The 22960-nt window shown below is 47.5% G+C and overlaps 1 protein-coding gene across 8 annotated transcripts in view; it reads left to right on the top strand.

The window, feature by feature from the left end:
- The window catches only part of PPP2R5C (protein phosphatase 2 regulatory subunit B'gamma), a 135093-nt gene that overhangs the window by 46344 nt on the left and 65789 nt on the right, over window positions 1-22960 (top strand). For 2 of the 8 annotated variants that reach the window (XM_088829844.1, XM_055418562.2), the window contains exon 2: window positions 8950-9039. The exons of the other annotated variants lie outside the window; for them this stretch is intronic. In XM_088829844.1, the coding sequence (XP_088685970.1) occupies window positions 9018-9039 (22 nt within the window). In that variant the 5' untranslated portion in view covers window positions 8950-9017. The remainder of the gene's footprint in view (window positions 1-8949; window positions 9040-22960) is intronic. 8 annotated transcript variants of the gene reach the window in all.

Below are 22960 nucleotides of genomic sequence, written 5' to 3'. Positions count from 1 at the left end.
TGGGGTGCACTGCGCTCCATTTCCATACGTGAGGCAGGCCCAGGGGGCTGTTCTCCCCCAGGCCCACGGTAACCTGCCAGACGTGACGAGCTTTTGTGAACACTGACTTGTTCCTCCCAGCACGGCTGCCTGGGAGGTGACTGGGACGTCCTTGACACTCTTCCCCAAGGTCACCAGCCTGTAAGTCCCAAGTCCGGGGACCTGCCCCTCTGCCAGCTCCACGTCCCCCGGCCACTGCTGCTGGTTCCCCCAGAGGAAGCACAGCCACGCGTATCATTTTTCTGGTATTTCCTTTTGGCCTTTTTTGGAGACCCAGCTAGAGCAATCTTTGAGGGGCTCTGGATTTCCAAGTGATCAGATAGGACAAGGCACCCTTCTGTCAGCTCGGGTCCTGGCCACGCAGCACATCCCAGACCAGAGGCTGAGCGCGGGCCAGTGCAGACGGGGCATGCAGACCCCTGCCCCATCTCCCCCCGTCCACTTCCAGACAAGGCCCGCCTCGCCTCCTCTTCCCTGTCAGATGGAAAAGGACCGTCAAGGATGCGGAGAACCCCCAAGCCTGGGCTAGTTTCCCTCACTGATGTACTTAAGGAAAAGTCTTGCTTATTCATCTCGGAGAGACATTGGCTCACGTGCGCAAGGACAAACCACAACAGCCAGAAAAATCTGGTTTTGTTTTAGGCCCTTGAATTATTCATAAATCAAAACCCTTCTAGTTGAAAAGAAAAACGCAAGAGATGTAACAGTCGAACGTAGCGAGTGACTCTGTATCAGATCTTTGTTCTAAAGGCAAAACAAAATCAAACCTGCAGAAGACATTCGTGTGGCTGTTGGGGAAAGTTGAGTAGAGCGAAGCAGAATTTTCTATGGAATTACCATTAGTTTTAAAGGGATTCTGATTTGTAGGAACTTTCCTCATCCTTAGGAATTGCAGATGGAAGTATTTAACTACGGGTGAAGTATCATGATCTCTGCACCTTTCTTCAAACAACAAAGAGAAAAATATGCTTATATCCCTAGTTGCTGAATCTAGGGAAGTGGGTGGTAGGTATACAAGTATATTCAGGGAATACAAGCATTTGCCTTCCATGTAGGTTTAAACTTCTTCATAATGTTTGCAATGTTTTTAAATGTTCTGCTTTAGAAAAAATGTGCAAAGGACATGTAATTACTTAGAAATTGTTTCCTAAGTAGTGAGCAGTGGTCTTTCATACTCAAGTTTCGACCTTTCTTCTGCTTTTCCTTTTGCTCCCTTGCTAACAAATGAGTGGCCCGTGGTGAAAGGGTAAGACAGGGGCGTGGTCATCTCGGGTGGGGTGGGGTTGAGCCCTGTAGCCCAGTGCCTCGTGGGTGGGTTCCCTGGTTTCTAACTCTGGAGGCTGCAGAGACAGCAACACCATCTTACCAAACAGTGTTTTGCGGGTGTACACCTTTTTTTTTTTTATGTTTATTGGCATTTTTATTGGTCTTTTAAAATGTAACAGTTTAAAGCACACTCTCAGGTAAAAGCAAAGTTCGCTCTGAACTTGACAGGCGGGGTGCTCAGTGGTTAAAGGCAGGGGTTCAGAAGTCACAGGGCCAGGGTCCCCTCCCCACCGTGGGTTAGCTGAGCCACTTCAGGCAGGCTAAATTATTTCCCTGCCAGAAACGGGAGAGAGATGGGGGGTCGGTGTCAAAGGACCTGCCTCTCTGGATTTTATGAGGGTTAGTGAAATGCGTGAGTGCGTGTGAAGCCCTTCTCAAGGTGCGCAGGATGCTGTGAGCCCATGGCCGCGTCCGTGGTTGCCGCGGCTGTCCTCTCCTTTCCAGGTCACGGTGGTAACTTCGAGCCCAAAGCGCCTTAACCACAGCTTGGCTTATTTCTCTGCCACCGTTCGTCTGTCTGTCTGCTCCCTCCCTCCCCTGTTTACCAAGCCTCTCTTCCTGCAGTTTGCTTGTCGTTCCACCACCTGGAGGAAGTTGGTGTCGCTGACGACCCTGGAGTGTGCGCCGTGTTCTGCTTGTCGATCGCTGCAGAACTGCCGCATCAGGCGATCCTCGATGATCGGCAGCCGCTCTGTTCGGCGTGTGCTGATGACTCCCTTCCAGACTTCTCGCTCTCGGGGGTCCAGCCTGTAACAGGAAATCAGCATTTAATACAGTCCTCTCCTCACCCCATTTTTAACTCTTTTGAAGAAAGCCAGTTTAGTGTAAGATTTATAAGGAATTCTCCTTTTAGAAGTTAGAGATTTTATCTGTGGTTAGTCCCAAATAGGATGATAGTTCGTTGTTTTTAAATGCAGATGTTGCTTTCTGATGCATTAGTGATTTGACTTACAAAAGTTTACTGTCATATGGTCAAATCCCATTATGTTAGAATTCCTGAATTCCTTTTTTGTGTTGGGATTTTTAAATTAGGATAGTATTTGATGGGACTTCCCTAAGTGGTCCCGTGGTTAAGGCTCCGAGCTTCAGATGCATGGGACGCAAATTCAGTCCCTGATTGGAACTATTGGGTTGGCTAGAAAATTCCTTCAATTTTAAGGTTAAAAAATAAACCTTTCATTTTTACCAAAAACCTTATTGAACAATCCATTTTGTTCCACTGCCTTCTGCCATTTTTCAGGCAACTTCATAGTTCCATCTTCCCAAAACTTTTTATCTTTTTGAGCAGAGAGCTGTTCCAGTTGCCTTTTACAGTCTTTCAGGGAATTGAAATTTTTCCCATTAAGAGAATTTTGTAAAGGTTGAAATAAACAGAACATCCAAAGGTGCAATGTCTGGTTAACACGGCTGATGAATCAGAACTCCAGCCAAGCTGTAACAGTGTTTGCCTGATTGTCAAAGCAACGTGTAGTCTTGCCGCGTTATCCTCATGGAAGATGAGGATGCTTTTCCTGTTGACTAATTCCAGACACTTTTCATGCCAAGTGCTGCTTTCAGTTGTTCTCACTGGGAGCAATACCTGTTGGGATCAATCATTTGGTTTTCCAGAAGGAGCTCATACTAGATGACCCCCTTCCAATTCCACTGTGTACACACTATCACTTTCTTTGGATGAAGACCGGTGCCTTTGGGGTGGTTCGTAGTGGCTCATTTCACTTGCCCGGCAATCTCTTCCATTCCACATTATTATACAGCATCCACTTTTCATCACAATTTGTTTTAAGAACAGAACATTTTTTGTGACGGTTTAGCAGAGTCACATGAGGAAATATGGTCAAGGTTTTTTTTTTTTTCCCCTGCTTTACTTACGTGGAACCCAAACATCAGAGCGATTAACAAAGCCAAGCTGGTGCAAATGATTTTCAATGCTTGATTTGGATATTTTGAGTATGTCGGCTATCTCCTGTGGTGTATAATGCTGATTGTTCTCAATTAATTTCTTGATTTGATCACTATCAACTTCAACTGGTCTGCCTAACCTAGGAGCATTGTCCAGCTAGAAACCTCCAGCACGAAACTTCACAAACCGCTTTTGACGTATTTCATCAGTCACAGCACCCTCTCCATACACTGCACAAGTCTTTTTTTGCATTTCAGTTGCGTTTTTACCTTTCTTGAAATAATAAAGCATGCTGCTGCTGCTAAGTCATTTTAGTCGTGTCTGACTCTGCGACCCCATAGACAGCAGCCCACCAGGCTCCCCCATCCCTGCGATTCTCCAGGCAAGAACACTGGAGTGGGTTGCCATTTCCTTCTCCAATGTGTGAAAGTGAAAAGTGAAAGTAAAGTCGCTCAGTCTACCAGGCTCCTCCATCCATGGGATTTTCCAGGCATGAGTACTGGAGTGGGGTGCCATCGCCTTCTCCAATAAAGCATAATATGCTGAAAATGTTGCTTTTTTCTTCCATCTTCAGTGGCTACTACAAATGGCTACACAATCCAATTTGATGTTCCTTTTTTAACTCATGCTGATATGACACCTGTCACAATACAATTTAACAAAATTGTTTCAAATTAAGTAAAAGACAATTAAGTGCTACAAGAACCATCTTATGGAAAAAACCCAAAGAACTTTTTGGCCAACCCAAAAAAAAAAAAGATAGTATTTGAACCAACTGAGATCCAAAGGGTAACCTTATACCTTACTGTTTCAAGTTTTAGTATTGTAGTACTTCTAATAGAACTTGGGTTGTTACACCTGTTTGATTAACCCTTCCGGTCTCTGCTTTGTCACCGATGCATGTGAACTTCCTTTGAATTTTTGTCTGCTTGTGTTATTCACTAGCAATGTGTTCTGATTGTGGTAGTTCAACTTATAAAGTTATGAGCATAGTAATGTTTCCTAAGGAACAAGCCTAGTTTTCCTAAATTGCTGGTCCTTTACGCTTGGTAACTGCAAGGAGGAAGAAGAGGCGGGGACCAGGGGAGGCACTGTGTATGTTTGTAGACCATTTTGGCATGCATGCAACTAGAAGGTGTTCTTCTCTCCTTCTGGTAGTAGGCCAGGCTTCTCCAGGGGTGACATGTGATAACATTGTATTCACAACTCTGAAGGTGTCCTCGGTGTTTGCATAAAGCAGTGGTGAGTGGGCCCCTGGAGTCCCTGAGATACTTTCAGGGGAGCTGCAAGCTCACAATGGTCTTCAGTATTGCAGGCAGATTCTTTTCCCATCTGAGCCACCAGGGAAGCCCTTTCTCAAGAATACAACAGACTTTTTTTTCCTCTTTCACTGTGTGGCTCTTTGCCCTGATGGTACAAAGGTAGTGATGGGTAAAATAGCTCCTTTGCTGGAGCAGGCCGTGGTGTCCAGCTGGAGACCACCACACGCCCCACCGTGTCACACGAGTCTGACCCAAGACTATCCTTGATGAAGCATGAAATAGTTTTATTAGATCTCAGCCTTTGCTCACACACCTTTTAGTAACATTCTGTGGACGACAGAGTTCACATGGAGCCCACGGGCACGCTGCGGTGCTGCCATGGTCTCCAGGAATATTGCGCAGCTGTGTGAGTTGCGAGCTAAACTGGCCACTTTTCTCAGGAACCTCATTTTTGCTTGAAAGAACAAAGACAGACAAATTGGGTTAGTAAGACCTGAATATTTGACATACGCTTTCTCGAAAGTGAAGTGAAAGTGAAAGTCGCTCAGTCGTGTCCGACTCTCTGCAACCCCATAGACTATACAGTCCATGGAATTCTCCAGGTCAGAATACTGGAGTGGGTAGCCTTTCTCTCCTCCAGGGGATCTTCCCAACCCAGGGATCACACCCAGGTCTCCCGCACTGCAGGCGGATTCTTCACCAGCTGAGCCACCAGAGAAGCCCATTCCCGAAAAGGAATGAAGGAAGCCTGTCAGTTCAGGGAACAACAGTGACACTATTAGTTGCCCATGATGAAATTCGAACTTGTAAGCGAAAGTTTGAATTTTGGGAAACGGCCAGCGCGAGCTTGACAGCTCCCAGTGCTGACTTCTGATGATACTAACAAACGGGGCTTCTTGATCTGAAGGACGGGAGAGCTGCATGACTGCACGCCAGCACATTCAGGGATGCTGCAAACATTCGTGGGCAGGAGAGACATTCAAAGTGCAGGGCACACCGCGGGGTCTGATGTCACTGAAACATCATCAGCGTGGTTTCAGATTCCACGTTGCAGCTAAGCTTTCAGAAACTACCTCTTGTTGAACATTAGCATAGATTCAAAGAAGAATAACCACAGTTTTTTAAAAAGTCATTGAAACACCTCCCTTTTGCAACTAAACATGTGGTGAAGGCTGGGCTTCTTTTTGTATACTTCAACCAAAATACCATATCAAACAACAGTATAGAAGCAGAAACGCAGGTCTACCTGTCTTCTTTTAAGTCAGACTTTATAGAGAGATAAGCAAAACTATGAAACAGTGTCATTTTTCTTGCTATTTTTTTAATACAGTTATTCTCACGATATTTCAGCTAACATGTAATGAGCCTGTTACCTTAAGTGAATCAGTCAGTACGTGTTTTAAACCCTCTCTAATCTGGTATCAGTAAGTAGAATCCATGTGATCCATGCTCTGCAGGGTCCTCCAGACTGTTTTTTGAGGACCTGATTCTGACACCAAAAACAATTGAATGCCCTTGGCCCAGGAAAGCTCTGTAGCATGAACTGGACTTGCTGGACCCTGTCTTTACTAAGTGTCTGTATTTTTCTCTCCTCCTCTCTCAAAAAAAAAAAATTCCAGATTAACTAACCAGCTAATAATGTGTATAGGTCTCCCAGGCCACAGTGGGAGCCGGTAACTGTGCCCAGCGTGTGGGTAGTGGAGTCACCCCAGGACTGGATCCTCTCTTTTGGTATTAATTGGCTCCCTTTTCTCTTTTTCTGATCTTTTTTAAAAATCCATATGTGAATATTGCCACTTTGAAATTATTTTTGAATTGGAAATAAAACTAAAATTATCCCTAGCCTTATCCCCAAAATGAGTCTCCTACCTTTCCTGGCATCTCACAGCAAATTGTTTGGAGTTTGCTGTGTATCATTTTACACATGTGTTTGTGTGTATGTGTGTGTGTGTGTTCACACTAAGTAATATAAATGTGGATTTATCTACTGACAGGAAGTATATAGTATTTTTTGTTTTTTGTTTTTTTTGTGGATTTTTTTCCCCCGGCGCCTAGCAGCTTGTGGATTCTCTGACCAGGGATTGAACCCAGGCCCTTGGCAGTGAAAGTGCCCAGTCCTAACCCCTGGACCACCAGGGAATTCCCTGTTTTTTTTTTTTATTTCTTAAGACAAAAAAGCTAGCATGATAGTAGTTTTGGAAAACTAAACCTTTGACAGGGTTTTAACGTGTTGATAGCTTTGTGAACTAACTCCTGATGCACTTGGCTAAGTGTAACATAGTATCCCGAATCGTGCTGTATCTCCCTACACCGCATAAACTCTGTAAATGCGGTCCCACACTTCTCTGCGGATTCGGTTTAAACCCCTCTGGGACAAGGTGGGCGTCTGGCAGGAGGCTGCAGCGAGTGGAGCGTCTGCCTCCTGCCCAGGCCATCCCAGGGGCGATCTCGGGGGCTTGCGGCACACAGCCAGGCGGCACAGAGGCTCCGTGCTCATCGCGCAGAGGTCCAGAGGGAGCGTCCGCGAGCAGACCTGACCAGGCAGTGAGTGAGGAGGCCCGTCTGACTGGAGCTGCACTGCTTCTCCCACACCTCCCTGCTGGCAATGTTACTCCTCTGTGCTTGAGGCCTGGTCCCCAGGGGCATCTTGCCTGAGACAGCACGAATGGCCCTCCTTGGCCTGCTGTTTAGCATATTTTCCTAGATGTTGAAAACACTGGGGTCCTGTCAGTTTAGTGGACCTCCTTCCTAAAATAGATCCAGTCACGCTGCGGTCGAGCGATCAGATTCAAGGCTAAGGCCTAACGGTGTGTCTTACGGGGTTACTGGGGTCCTTGACTGTCTCCAGACCTTCCTAAGTCTGTGAATGTGCTATATTTTTTAATGCATTTGATTAAATTACTTGTTTTTCAAGGGAATTGAAAGAAAAGAGCTGAGATTCAAATTCTAGCCTCCTGTCCCTGAGGACAGAAGCGCGTGATGAGAATAAACAGATTGCTCCTCTTATCCTTAAGAGAAATGCTATGCTGGTAGAAAACTTGAATGACTGGTTTTTTGGTGGGGTTTTTTTTTATTACTTTAACAAATTTAAAAACATTATCTCTTTGCAATAAAGTCACAAATGACATTTTATTGAAAAAGCATTATTCATCTTAAACAAAGGTTAACTTAAGTTTGCACTTTAAGCCGAAGTTAAACTTGCAAAGTCCTGAAGTCTTTTGCTTCTCTTCCTCCTCTCTGCCTGCTGCCATTAAGCACTCTCCTGTCTTATTTCGTCTTGTTTATTCTTCAGATGAGGCTGTCAGATCTTGAAACTGACCTTTTCTAAGTCCTGTAACTTCCCTTGGGTTGACTTTTCTTATTCAAATAATACAATGTTGGTGGATATGAATTCTGGATTTTTCACTTCTAAGTCTTGTGCACCAGTTAAATATAAATTTTCAAATATTGATCTTGAATTTTGGCACTTAATTTGATATGCATTGCAGTTGTCAGTACCCAATTAAACAAACATAGATCGTCCCATCTACCTGGATTGGGAAAACACCTTTTGGGAGTGTACGCATATGTATGTGCTCACACGTGTCTCTAAAGCCAAATACCAACTTAGTTCAGTCTCTAGCCTTGTTGTTTAGTATATTGCCTTAATCATCTGCTCATTTGAGCCTTTCTTCTGTTTTAAAAAAGGAGAAGAGCCCTGAAGTGAAATGAAAGCTAAACCAGGATTATAATTTTAACACTACATCATGTTAAAAAATATAAAGGGGTGTTTAAAAAGCATATTCAGTAACGTGTTGTTTGACGGGAAACAGGGACTTATCAGCCAGTTACTCGCCTTGACTGTGACATCCATAGTAACTCAGACACGCCACCCAGGTAAATATTTAGACGGGTTAGGAGTGTGCAAACCGAGGCAGGGCCGCGCAAGGGCTGATGCAGCTCGGGCATCGGCCATCCCAGTGCGTGGCCCTGCATCCTGTCTGGTACAGCAAGCACTGCCATCATCCATTTCTTGCCGGGTTTTTCAAAATTGTATGGCCTAGAGAGAAACTGTTGAGGAGGGCCAGCTCACTCAGGGCAATCCGTCCTCCCGGGTGATGCCCAGAGGCCGATGGAGGCTGCAGTTGTTGGTCGTTAGCGCCCAGGAGCCTTTTTCATCTTCAGAGCACTTGCAGGTGTTCATTAACCACCCCCTCTCTCCCCTACGAGGCAGCAAGCAGGTTTTATTAGTCCCACTTTTACAGTTGTGGAAGCCAAAGCAGAGAGGTTCCCGGCCTTGCCCGAGGTCAGAAGGACGAGCTCCTGGGTTTCCTGAGTCACGACTCTGGGCCCACACCCCTCTGATGTGCACACTGCTGCTCTCACAGCCCCTTTATCACAGAGATCTAGCAGCACGGTGCTTTCTGCTCTGTTTCTCAACAGGGGTGTAGAGTGCCGTGCCGCTGGAACCAGGTTAGTTGATCTTATGGTGTCATCTAGAAAAGCAAGAGATGCAGATTCTGGGTCTTGAAGGTAAGGGCCGTGCCTTGGGGGTTTGTGGGTACTGATGAAATTAACTGAGTGGTGCCTTAAAGTGCACCCACTTGCCCTTAGCGTAACCTGGAAGCTCCTGTCGAAGAAACACAGTCTCTGGGACTTCTTTCCACTTGGTCCAAGGACCTTGCGCATCCCAAGAGATTTACGTCAAAGCTTTGTTTTCACTATAGCTAATAAGAGTATTTCAATGCTGAACATAAACTTACTACTGGTAAAGATTCCTCATGAGTGATCTTAGAATTTAGAACAAAGTAAGATATATTGTTCTGTTGTAATAGAATTTGGAGCTTTCGGGTGGTAGGGAAGAGAGACATTCTTTATCTGAAAACTGGCTGTTTTAGTATAAGCATTTGTCCAAGGGGAAACAGTAGAAAGGACAACTGCTTTTGGATGATGTATACAATTGAGAGGATGTTTACATTTTAAAAATAGTCTTTTAAAAGCCAGTGGACTCACGTTGCTGATTTTCATAAAGCTCTGAGCTGTTTCCTTCCTCATTCTTTGCCCCGAGAACTCCGTGCATGGGCCCTTGTTGAATTCAGCCCTGGCAGTATAGCAGCACGCTGGGCTTCATTGTGCCAGATAAGGTTAAAATCAAGACCCCAAATTTTTAGTCCACCAGGTTTGTTTTGATGGGAAGGGAAATGGTGGAATATAGAGAACAAAATTTAGTTGTAACCTTCTGCCTTCTGGCCCCCTAAAACTTTGTCTCCTTCGCTGAACAAATATTTATAAATCACCACCCTGGTGGTTGGCGCTGTGCTGGGCGCTGAAGGTGCACGTCTGGGTGCCTTCAGGTTGGCACCGGGGAGGAGAGAGTGGTCTGGCCGGGTGGGGCGGGGGCAGGGAGGCCTCACCGAAGTCATCCTGGATAAGCTTCCTGGTGGTCCCCAGGCACTCGCAGGGACCAGGGGTGACTCGTTCAGCATGTCGGGGAGTGTGTTATGACGGGTGTGGTGAGAGAAGCACTGGAAAAGGGCTTTTGTCAAGTAAGCAGCGTCTCTTTGTGGACCAGCAGTGGAGCCCATCTGGGAGCTGGGAGTGAGAAGACTGAGCTGCAGACCGTGGTTGTCGCGTAGGAAGGGAGGGCCCCGGTTACTCCCACAGTGCATCTCAAAGACAGGCTTGAAGCTGACGCCTTTGTAGGGAAATGCCCGGGTTATCCGTGTGTGTGTACGCTGTAAACATATTCCTATTCAAAAAAGCAAAAGGGAGGCAAAGCAGTAAAGTGGACGGCATGCATGGTTACTCATCTTTCTGTGTTCCTGTGCTGTGCTCCTAGCTCACTAGCTAGAGCCCGGTGTGGAAAGGCCACTGTCACTGACTTGGATTTGAGACGTGACCAGAGGTTCGTTCGGCCAGCCCTGGCCCAGCCCGTTTACGTCCACGACCTCACTGCAGAGCCCGGGATGCAGGAGGGCTCTCTTCACCTCCACTTCCTAACCAGGGCCTCACTCAGACTGTAGGGCTCTGGTTGAACTGACCTTTCCCCGTTGCGTTTCGCTTCATCGCGTGAACCAGTTTTGCTGTATTTCAGATGTCGTCACGGTGTGGTCAGCCCTCTTCCTTTCTTGCATGTGGGTGGTAAGGCTGTCAAAGCCAGATCTGCTGGAAACCCAAATTGCAGCATTGTCTTCAGCAGAGAGAGTTTTCAGAAATTTCCAGGGCAGGAGGGGGAATTTAAGAAGGAGGTTGGAGAAGGTGAGGCCGAATGGCTTTGGGCTTTCTGGTGGCACGAGAGGGGAGCCCTCTGCAGAAAACTGAGGGGAGCGTGGCGACTGGCAGAGGGAGGAAAGGGTCGCGGGCGAGAGGGAGCTGACCGGGCGGGTGAGGTGGGCAGCCTCCAGGGGACAGTCCACGGTGGTGACTGATCACGATCCCTGAGTACAGACATGCTTTGCAGACACTTTTCCCCAGTCTCTGGGTTCTCTTTTCACTTTTTTTGATGCTGTCGTTTGCAGCAGAAGAGTTTTTAATTTGGATGCAATCCAGTGTATCTAACGTGTCTCTTGTTGCTTTGGAGTTTTGGTGTCATTTTTAAGAAATCATTGCCTAATTCAGAGATTTGCTCCTGTGTTTTCCTCGAAAAGCTGTCCCACCTTAGTTCTGTCACATTTGGTCTTTGATCCACTTTGAGTTAACTTTTTTGCGCGGTGTTGGGTAAGGGTCCACCTTCGTTCTCTTGCATGCGGCTATCCGGTTTTCCCAGCGCCATTTATTGAAAGGGCTGTTCTTTCCCCACTGAATGGACTTGGCACGCTTGGGGAAAATCAGTGGACCGTAAGTGTGAGGGTTTATTTCTGGACTCTGTTCTGTTCCACTGGTCTATATGTCTGCACCAGAGTCTTGATTCCTGTAGCTCTATTGGAAGTTTTAAAATCAGGAAATGGAAGTCCTCCAGCTTTGTTCTTCTTTTTCCAAACTGTTTTGTATTCCTTGCATTTCCATGTAGGTTTTAGGGCCAGCTTGTCAGCTCCTCTGGCCTCTCTCAGCAGTCTTGTCAGGGTGAGCATTGGTTAGGTCAGGACAGTGCACTCCACACTCTGCCTGGAAGCTCCTCTGACTGGGGGAGAGACCTGCTCTTGTTGGGAGTCTGGGGCCATGTCCTGCTCTGGTCTAGCATCAGTCAGTTCAGTCCAGTAGCTCAGTCGTGTCCGACTCTCTGTGACCCCATGGACTGCAGCAGGCCAGGCCTCCCTGTCCATCACCAACTCCCGGAGCTCGCTCAAACTCATGTCCATCGAGTCCTCGATGCCATCCAACCATCTCATCCTATGTCGTCCCCTTCTCCTCCCCTTCAGTCTTTCCCAGCATCAGGCTCTTTTCCAATGAGCTGGTTCTGCTCTAGTAAGAACCCCCAAAGTGTTTGTCTCTGAAGTCTTGGGTTTTGTCTCAGAAAGCTATTTGAATTTTGTGTTCTGTGTATAATTATTATAGTTTAGTATAAAGATCTCTGATGTGATTTTAACTGCTTCTGAGACAGATATTCCAGGAAGTGTGTTGTGTTTATCCTGTGGTCTCATGCACACATCCCCACTCCCCACATTCAGGTCACACGCCCCAGTTTAAAAGGCCGAGTTGCAGGAACCCTGCCCAGTAGAGCTTTTGTGTTTGTGAAGGCTGTTTCCTTCACCGTCTGCTCCTGAATGGTCTCTGCAGAGCCCGGGCCGGCATCCGCCCACCGGGGTGAGGTGGGGCTGCCTGCCTGTCGGTACGCTGGTGTCTACTCGAGGCTGCCGCCCTTTTCTCTTGAGACTCAAGGCAGCTTTAGACCTTGTCGGTCTTGGCCATCAAACAGATTGCTACAGGGTGCAATCCATTCCATTAAGTTATCCTTTCTTGGAAGGTCAAGTTCTCGGCCAGGAGCACCCTCCTTAGTTTATCTAGATTCAGATGTATTGACGGTGACAGCTCAGGAATAGTCATTTCCAAATGCCTGTGCTGCTCTGTGAGAAGGCTTTTGCCTGTCCAGGCAGAGAAAAGGGTAATGTAGTGTGGAGTTTTCACATCGCTAAATTAATTCAATTTACAGGTCTATCCTTTATTTTAAGATTGACCTTTTTTGGTATTAAAATGTTTTTTATGATTTTTTTTAAGAATGTTCCTATTTGTCAGTTAGGGCGGTAAGCCAATGTCAGTCTTTAAGGTTCCTTGGGAACTTTTATTGATCTGCGAAATCAAACGTGAGAACATCGCTTTAAGCCAAAAACTCCTATTTATGCCTTGTTTACATTCGGAATTACCACATAATATTTCAGACAGTTTATGTAACTTAAAAGCCCACTTTTTATTTCCTTTATGTTTCCAGAATAGGCAGATCCATGGATACAGAAAGCAGGTCAGTGGTGGCCAGGGGCTGGGGGAGGGTGTTCTTGTAGGGTGATGAAGAAGTCTTGAAACCAGAGAGGGGTGATTGCACAACACTGTGAATGCGCTAAATGCCACTGAACTATGCACTTTAAAATTGTTAATTGTAGGTTATGTGAATTTCTCCTCGGTTTTTTTTAAAGTCGTTTCATTCAATGTTGTAATTATATATGAGCCGGAAGGTGGGGGGGGGGGGTGTCGGGGTTATATGAATCCAGGTGAGCACAGGATATGTGCTTACACATGCCGGTATATATTATTAATTTGTGTCTCTAAGCGTTATCATTAGAAGCTAACCAGATCGACAGACTTTCTGCTTTGGGACAGCAAAAAAGTTGGTTTTAAGACTCCACTGAAACTCAAAAGATATTCTTTAGTCTCACCTCACAATGTACATCCACCAGCTTTTTACAGCCTTTCACCCTGGAAAGTTGAAGTTTCGGACTCGCCATCAGGAAAAATCAGAATAAAGTTTCTCCTGCCGCTCTGTCAGTGGCTCTGTCCTGGTATTTACTGGGACGCCGGCCACCAGGCTGGAGACTGTCCGTGACGTCCTGTCCTGTAACCCTTGAAAGGGGAACGTGAAATTTGTCCTCCCCTGCCCCCAAAAAAGAATGGAGAGAAAAGATCCTACGTTATTTTTAAGTAAAGAGCCCTTGTTACAAACTCCGAGCTCAGCATTGTTGTTGTCAGACTTTCTTTCCTTGCTGCTTCCCGAAGGAAACCCACAGAAAGCCCAGAGGCTCTGGGTTAGAGCCTCACTGGACTTGGGGTTCTGGGTGGACAGGAACACTCACCACTGTTCAGGTTCCTTAGTTTCCTGAAGTAGCAGAGTTCAGGAACTCTAGTCAGACAGGTGTTCATAAGGTGGATTTTTTTTTTCTTTAGCAAGGTGATTTTTCCTCTTAACTTTGACTTTGCGTTTGTAAATGTGTTGAGTTTTGGCAGTGTTTAAATGGTTTTCCGAGCCTGGAGCCTGCCCACTGCAGGGCAGTCCCAAGCACACGGGTCTTGGCGTGAGGGACTCAGACGTGGCTCCACAGCAGTCCCCTCCCCCGTAACCTTCAGTCGGTGCCTTCCAAGTGTGTTTCCTCACAGGCTGCTGGCAACTCAGTCCCCCTTGTTTCATGGTTCTCGTCAGCATTGTTTTCTGCTTTGCGGCGTTGAAGTTGTACTGGAAACTGAACACTGGTTTAGCGCCCTTAGTGACCAAAAAACAAAAAAAGTGAAGTTTCTGAAGTCATTTCTATTTTGTCGTCAGTGGCCACAGCTGATGGCTCCGCGTTCTTGTCTGTTAAGAGCCAGAATCGAAATGAGGGCACGCAGGTTGCCATCTGAACCTCAGATTCTGTGTCATTTCGTAAGAAAGAGTTCCGCTTCTGTAAAGAAAGCACCTGCTTCGTTCAGGCCTGCCGTCGAGGCGGGCAGCCTCGGTGTCCTGACTCGGGGGGAGCCTGCAGGGTGAGCCGTCACGGCGCCTCTCCTCTCCCGCTCGCTCTCCGAGGCTCAGCTGACTGCTGTCCACAGGAGGGAGGCAGCGTCTCAACCCGTCAGTTCGGGTCCCCGTCGCCTATTCTCATTTGTAGCCCCTCTGACATTTTGCATCAGTGAAACCTTCCGTTTTCCCAAGTGGAATCGCAGAGGATTTGTGAGCTATATGCTGCTCCCTTGGATCATGAGACCAGCGTTTATCTCCCATAAGGATGATCCACCTCGGAACTGTAAACAGATTCTCAGTTGTGGCTTTGGATGGTCTGTCCTGATTCAGTCCTGCTTTGAGGCTGACAACCACTGAGGGTTCGCCCAGACCTGAGTAAATCAGAGCAGCCAAAAATTCACCGGAGCTTCCCAGGGCTCCTGGGCCCAGAAAGGAATGCAGCACAGGCTCTATGTCGTGCTAGGCGTACGTGAAATGAGTCTCCTCTAGCAAAGCTATTAGGTAAAGTTTAGTATAACTCGGTTACAGTAGCCAAAGAGACACGTGATTTCCATCAAGTTGGGTCAGATTATAGTTCCTGTGTCTGGTCCTTGAGTTGAAAGGTATGAATGGGCTTTCAAGTTCAGAAAGCAGGGAATACAAAGATAAGCAAGAGGGCCCGCCCTCAGGGAGCCCATGGACTGGGGATGACCAGAAGAGAACCACGTATCTGTGGAGAAGGTCGGAGGAAAGCGGCCGTGGGGCTGCAGGGGGCGAAGCTGAAGGGAGGCTCAGTGAGGTTCCAGCGGGGTGCCTGCCCGCTGGCTGGACCTGCAGCAGTCGGGATGGCATGGGGTATCTGGCAGAGGGAACTGCAGGAAGGCAAAGACGCTCCGGGGTGCCGGTGAGGGGGTAGGGGTTGGGCCTTGGCCCTGTTGGAGCCTTCTTGTAAATGTGTTCGCCCAGCACACGTTTCTGAGCACTTTTGTGTCATGCCTGTCACACCAGGTGAAGAGTGTAAACAGCCCATGTGCTGCGCCTGAAAGCCCTGCAGTGGGTAGAAGTGGCAGCCGTGCAGGGGGCGAGCAGCCTGCAGGAAGGGGTTTGGTTTTGTTTTTTACACGCTGGGGTAGCCCAAGGTGCCTCTAGATATGGTTGGCACACACCACTGGTGGCACAAGAGGCGGTTTTAAGCACCAAAGCCTTGCTCAGCTTTGGTGATTTGTCTTGTTTTACAACAAATGAAATATGAGCCTTCTTTTTGGTGTTTATGATAGCTTAATGTATAAGACATGCTTGCATGCTTACCTAGGACATTTTATTATTTTAGCCACTTCCAAAAAAGAATTCGGTGAGGCCTAAAGTATTAGAATTTATACAACAGTGTATTAAAGCAAAAATTGTATTAGAAACCAGTTTGGAGGGTCAGTTCAACCTTTGAATTGACCTGTTTAGTACAGTTGCAGAAAAAAAAATTCATGCTACTGATGGTCCCATGGGCGGAGCATCTTTTTAAGCTGGCTTCTCGTTTATAACACTAAAACAGTTGCAAAATGTGCAAAAGAAGGTGCTTACCTTCCTGTTTGATTTGTGAGGTGGGACATGCCCACCTTATTGTCGTTTATTCCTTAAATAAGTAGAAGATTTTATCTGTTACTTACACAGCTTAAAGCTGAATTTAATTTGTCTGAAGACGTTCTTATTTTAGCAGCAATACTATGACGTAGATTTGAAGGCAAAATGTAAAAGAACTAATTGATTGCCTGGGATTGATGGAGAGATTCTGACACGGGGTTCCTAAATAGTCTTATATTTATAGAACCAGAGACGGGCAGAGGGTCAGCAGAGGCTGAGAGCGATTGTTCCCCTCAGTTAGAGAAACAGAATGTACGAGAGGGGCTGAGTGATCTTGCTTCTCATTCCGGACTCCGAAGTGTGCCCTTTGCTGGGTAGTAAGAGCCAACAAAGAAAAGCATGAGCTTGGTGAAAGAAGAGTTTTGTTTCGTTCTTTACACGCTGGGGTAACCCAAGGTGCTTCCGGAAATGGTTGGCGCACGCTGCTGGTAGCGCGAGAGATGGTTTTAAGTGGTTCAGAATTGAACATTATTTTAAACACTATGGGCTTCCCTTGGGGCTCAGCTGGTAAAGAATCCGCCTGCAATGTGGGAGACCTGGGTTCGATCCCTGGGTTGGGAAGATACCCTGGAGGAGGGAACGGCTACCCACTCCGGTATTCTGGCTTGGAGAATCCCATGGACTGACTGTATAGTCCATGGGGTTGCAGAGAGTCGGACACGACTGAGCGACTTTCACTTTAAACATTGTATATTGATTAATATAAAAGTATGTAATTAGCGTGTCACGTCCACAGTTTCTTAGATTATTGTTGCTTAGGACAAGGCCTAGTAAAAAGTGTGTCCACTTAAATAAAAACACCAAGTAAGCGGTAGCACGACTGTGCTCAGATGTGGCTGGAATTGAGGTGTTTGGGATGCGTGAAGCACGGAAACCCTGGGGTAGGCCTGCTGAGTTCATCCCAAGAAGACTGTTCCAAAGAGCCCCCCAGTCTCCTGTCTGCTTCCAAGCACAGGAGCCCCAGTGGCACTGGACTTGGAGGCCAAGGGGTCCAGGTCCCAGTGGCCCTCAGCGGAGGGCCGGGCTCACAGCCGTCCGGCCACTTGCGGCCACACTCTGGCCTTCCGTGCTGTCTCCCTCCCCGCTCACCACCCTCATTCACCGGGCGACTGCTCTGTGTCTCTCTCTGCTTGCTGGTATAGCTCGAGCAAGTCACTTAACCTGCTGAGAGCTGTTCCCTCATCTGTACGTCGGGAATGATAACCCTGTCTCTCAAGGAGTAGTTGTGGGTTCTACTTTCAGTGCGACGAGGGTGTGAGCCCCGGCACAGAGTGTGGGACGTGCTAAAACCAGGCGTGTTAGCAGCCACTGTGATCAGACCTGCCCGGTCCTCCCCTCGTTTCCAAATTCAGACCCCAGCTAGTGAAAGCAGAGTACCGGTACTTCAGCTTTCAGGAAAGGAGGTTTGGCTTGGCCAGAACCACGCGCTGGGCTCACGTCTGCTCTCGGCCCAGGCTGCGAGGGAGAGGGGACGGGGCGTGAGAGAAACCCGCCACCCGGGTCTGCCCTCGGGCCGACCCCAGGGCTGCTCTGGCGTCCTCACCGGCCTGAGAGGCGCTCAGCCCCGCTGATGCCTGGGAGTCCGGGCCAGCCTGTCATGACCAGAGCAGATGTTTTAAGATGGGGTTGCTTGGGGTCAGCAGGGAGACCCCTCAACTCTCAAAGTTGGGCACGGATTGTCACAGGATCGGAAAGTTGCCTACGGCGACTGACTGTGTGCTGTAGCAGTTCTCTCGACACTGCCACATGGGTGACTGGTCCTGATTCTGCGTTCACTTGTGGCTGTGATCGTCATGCCCGAGAGACTCCTCCCCGCTTTTGTTCATTTGGTTTGAGAGGACACCGTGTGGTGGTTAGAGGCCCTGGGTTTGAGTTCTGTCTCTGCCGGCCAGCCATCAGGGCAAGTGACTGTGCCGAAAGATATTTCTCATCAACCTGTCCTAGGATCAGGCAGCACAGTATGTACCAGTACGCTGCCAGAATCATGAGAGCGCTGTAAATATGTTTGACGTTTTCTCTTGAATGTGCCTCAGAGCGCTTTGGTTTGGGCTTCCCACCTTCACTGAATCCAAAGCGGTCTGTTCCTCTGGCTGGCCAAGTCTGGTGCGGTCCTGGCAGTTCTGTCACAGACCAAGGGTTGCCTTGTGAGTCTGGCCGGAGCTCAGTGGCTGACGTGCCCCTCGAAGCCTGTCTCTGGGCCAGGATAGCCCTGTCTGCATCCGACCCGGCTCGTCTTCTGCACTGAGGCCCTGGAGGTTGGGTGTGAGGTTAGAGGCGGGGACAGTGAGACTTAGGCCAGTTTCAGGAGGAAATGGTCTTTTCAATCTGGGCCAAAAATAGTCTTCTCAGAAAAAGGAGAGGAAGAAAAAGTGTGACATTAAGTGATCCCTTGATTAGCATCTAAGTGTGGCTGTTGATGTCCCACAGGCCACCAGTAATTGACCTGAGAAAGCATTTCCCTCTCAAGGTCAGGGGGTGATTCCAGGGGAAATTCTCTTCCCACACCCAGCATCTTGTAGGTGAAACCTCAGCATCGTTGCCAGTCCTGACTTCCAAGTCTCTTAAACCACGAGGTCATGTGATGCTTGCCTAATGTCCGAGGGCTGTCAAGTTGCTTGGGGGCGTTTGTAGAAAGGGTTTACGTGGTAAGATACCAATTTGGTCTTATCGGGAATCTGATTGGAGACTAGAGCAGTGACTCTTTATTATAACCTGGGAGGAATCAGAAATCAACCCTCTAATTGACTACAACTATCCTCTCCTCTCCCAAGATGACTCTTCTGAAAACCTACGAGAAAAAGTCCTCAAATTTTGGAAAATCACTTCCTTAAATACAGTTCACTAGTGAGCATGTGATGATAAAAAAAGAAAAAGCCTCAGAGGAAGGTTAGAAGGTCTGGCAGGGCCTTCTGTTCTGCTTCCCTTTCTTCCCAGTTTCCTGGAGAAGCCTCTTCCTTCAGGGGTCCGTTCACAGCACACTCACAGCAAGGGGCGGAGGCGCCTGTCTCTGGTCTCTGACTGTCGGCCTGGAACCGTTCGGTGTGAGGCCGAGGCTGTCTGAGGCAGCCTGTCTGGCAGACGCCGGAACAGTGATGTTCTGTGGGGAGAAGAGTGTTGTGGGGTTGGGGTGCCTGAGAGGCAGGCCTGGGCGGAGAGCTGGTGGGTAAGATCCCACCTCGGAACTGACTCGATGCCAGCCCTGTCACTTCTGAGCTTTTTCAGCTTAACCTCTGTGTGGATCTGTTTCTTTGCGTAACTCGATTCCTGGGCTTAGAAGTGTTAAAATAATGCCTGGCACATAGTAAGTACTCAGGCATGGTGAGCTATTAGAAGTCTTCAAAAGAGATAAAAGTGAAGATGTCCTTGCTATTCAGTCGCTCAGTGGAATAGCAACTTTGTGACCCCGTGGATGCAGCACGCCAGGCTCCGCTGTCCTTCACTATCTCCCAGAGTTCGCTCAAATTCATGTCTATTGAGTCGATGATGCTAATTAACCATCTCATCCTCTGCCGCCCCCTTCTCCTTCTGCCTTCAATCTTTCCCAGAATTAGTCTTTTCCAATGAGTCAACTCTTTGCCTCAGATGGCCGAACTATTGGAGCTTCAACTTCAGCAGGAGTCCTTGCAATGAATATTTAGGGTTGATTTCCTTTAGGATGGACTGGTTTGATCTCCTTGCTGTCCAAAGGACTCTGAAGAGTCTTCTCCAGCACCACAGTTCGAAAGCATCAATTCTTTGGCCCTCAGCCTTCTTTATGGTCCAACTCTCGCATCCGTACCTGACTACTGGGAAAACCATAGCTTTGACTATATGCACTTTTGTTGGCAAAGTGATATCTCTGCTTTTTAATATGCTGTCTAGTTTTGTCATCTGATTTCATAGCTGCAGTCACCTTCCGCAGTGATTTTAGAGCCCAGAAAGAGGAAAGCTGTCCCTGCTTTCACCTTTTCCCCTTCTATTTGCCATGAAGTAATGGGGCTGGATGACATGATCTTAGTATTTTTAGTATTTAGTTTTAAGCCAGCTCTCTAACTTTGCATCCATGAAACCAGAAGACGACTGCTTCTTGTTGTGAAAGCGATGACAAACCTAGACAGTGCGCTGAAAAGCAGAGACGTTACTCTGCCGACAGAGGTCTGTGCAGTCAAGGCTGTGGTCTTCCCAGTGGTCACATATGGTTGTGAGAGCTGGACTGTAAAGAAGGCAGAGTGCCAACGAATTGATGCCTTCGAACTGTGGTGCTGGAGGAGACTCCTGAGAGTCCCTGGGACAGCACGGAGATCAACCCTGAATACGCATTGGAAGGACTGATGCTGAAGCTGAAGCTCCAGTATTTTGGTCATCTAATGCGAACAGCTGACTCATTGGAAAAGTCCCTGATGCTGGGAAAGTTTGAGGGCAGAAGGAGAAGAGGGCGTCAGAGGATGAGATAGATGGCTGAATGGCATCACAGATGCAGTGGACATGAACTTGGGCAGACTCCGGGAGATGGTGCGGGACAGGGAGGCCTGGCGTGCTGCAGTCCACGGGGTCGCAGACAGAAAAACTGGGTGATCAGACAACAACTACTACTAGTTTTCCTTCCAAGGAGCAAATATCTTAATTTCATGGCTGCAGTCACGGTCCGTAGCGATCTCAGAGCCCAAGAAAGTAAAATCTGTCGCTCCTCCCACTTTTTCACCTATTTGCCATGAAGTGATGGGACTGTATGCCATGATGTTAGTTTTTTCAATGCTGAGTTTTAAGCCAGCCTTTTCGCTTTCTTCTTTCACCCTCATCAAGAAGCTCTTTAGTTTCTCTTCACTTTCTGCCATTAGGGTGGTATCATCTGCATATCTGAGGTTGTTGATATTTCTCCTGGCAATCTAGATACCAGCTTATGATTTATTCAGCCTGGTATTTCATATGGTGTACTCTGCATAGAAGTTAAATAAGCAAGTAAACAATATACAGCCTTGTCATACTCCTTTCCCAACTTTGAACCAGTCCATTGTTCCTTGTCTTGTTCTAATTATTGCTTCTTGACCTGCCTACAGGTTTCTCAGGAGACAGGTAAGATGTTGTTATTCCTATCTCTTTAAGAATTTTCCACAGTTTGTTGTGATCCACACAGTCAAAGCATTTAGCATAGTCAATGAAACAGAAGCACATGTTTCCCTGGAATTCTCTTGCTTTCTGTATGATCCAACAAACGTTGGCAGTTTGATCTCTGGTTCCTCTGCCTTTTCTAAACCCAGCTTGTACATCTGGAAGTTCTCAGTTCGTGTACTGCTGAGGTCTAGCTTGAAGAATTTTGAGCATTACTTTGCTAGCGTGTGAGATGAGTGCATTTGTGCAGTAGTTTAAACATTCTTTGGCACTGCCCTTCTTTGGGACTAGAATGAAAACTGACCTTTGGCCTGTGGCCACTGCTGAGTTTTCCAAATTTGCTGGCATACTGAACGCAGCACTTTAATAGCATCATCTTTTAGGATTTGAAATAGCTCAGCTGGAATTCCATCACCTCCACTAGCTTTGTTTGTAGTGATGCTTCCTAAGGACCACTTGACTTCACACTCCAGGATGTGAAGTGAAGACAGTGTGGAAAACTAGCAAAATAAAATACAATAGGAAACTAAATTTTCAAAATTGTTTGAGGTAATTCTTCAGTCCCCAAGCAAAAATAAATAAGATTAGACCTCCAGCAAAAAAAATAGAATAAAATCTGAAATGCTCTACACAGTTGAGGCAAGGAAGCTGGCCGGGGTTTCAGCTGAGCTGCAGGCTGACAGCTGGGGCTGGAAGTCCCCCGACCTGCTGGCAGAGAGAGCGGCTGCCAGGCCTGATCACAGCCACAGGCGAGGGCTTCCCCTTTTGGGCTCCTGACCTGCCAGCCTGAGACCAGAATCACTGCTTCTCAGATCACACTCCCATTTACAGCCGGTTTTGTCATTGCTGTAAGCAAGTTGTTCTGTTATTTCAGAAAGTTATATTTCAAGGACTTTATCTCAAGGGTTTGAAGATAGTTCTTTTTCAAAATGCTATTTAAACTGAGTAAATTGATTTAAATATACTGTTTCAACGTTAAATGTCTGGCTGGGGTAATTCACGTTGACTGATGGTCGGCCGTGTGCAGAAAGGTTTCACGTCTTGGTTCAAGCCCTTGGTTTTGTGTGTGTTCCTCCCTGTGGTGCCCACATAGGAGTTACTGTTTCTAGGGACCTGTTGTAGTTTCATCTCCCTCCTCTGGAAACTGCTGCCGGCACCCCAGTCTCTGAGAGCAGTGGTCTCACACAGTCTCGTCGAGCCAGAAAGAAACTTAGTTTTTAGATGCAGAAACCACAGGGCCCAGAAACATCAAGCGACTGGCCACCGCGGGGCACGGCAGTGTCTCCTGCCGACCTGGTCTACCTTGCGTTCCAGTTCATCTTGTCTCCTCACCCGGGTAAGCTTCAGGCAGCAGGCTCACACCCCAGAAAACCCAGATCCACCATCATCCCTCATAAACCTTTCAAGTTTCAAGGATATTTTCCCATCCAAATTCAGTTACGCCACAAATGGATAGTCCAAAACGTCCACAAACTTATCAGTGAGATGGGCTCCTCCGTGACCCAGCGGGCACACGGGTCATAATTGGATTTGGGGTCCATCCAGCCCCTCTCGGCCAGCAGTTACGTAGCTGCCCTCGTGCTGCGCCATTCCGGGGACCGGAGCAGCCGAGCGCGGCCGCGGTGCCCTGCTCGCCAGAGCACCCACATAATTGTGTTATGCACAACCAGACGCCGGCAGCCTGAGAGTCGGCCTTTGTTAGGTGCCGGGCTCGGTGCTGAGTGCAGGGCACTGGCGGCCTGCTCGGAAATGCCTGGAGAGGATGAAAAACGTTGCTTCCGTAACAGACGTTTTCTGAGGATAGGAGCGTAAACAGGATGGAGTAATAGAAGCTAACAAGCCACTGCATCTGATTAACAGGAGACAGAAGCAAGCACCCTGTGTTGAGGG

Source organism: Moschus berezovskii, chromosome 21, assembly GCF_049115385.1.
Source record: "Moschus berezovskii isolate FMDL1 chromosome 21, NW_MosBer_1.0, whole genome shotgun sequence".
In the NCBI taxonomy this organism is placed as follows: domain Eukaryota; kingdom Metazoa; phylum Chordata; class Mammalia; order Artiodactyla; family Moschidae; genus Moschus; species Moschus berezovskii.
Note: the sequence above shows the minus strand (reverse complement) of the source record. Positions and strands in the feature narration are given on the sequence as shown.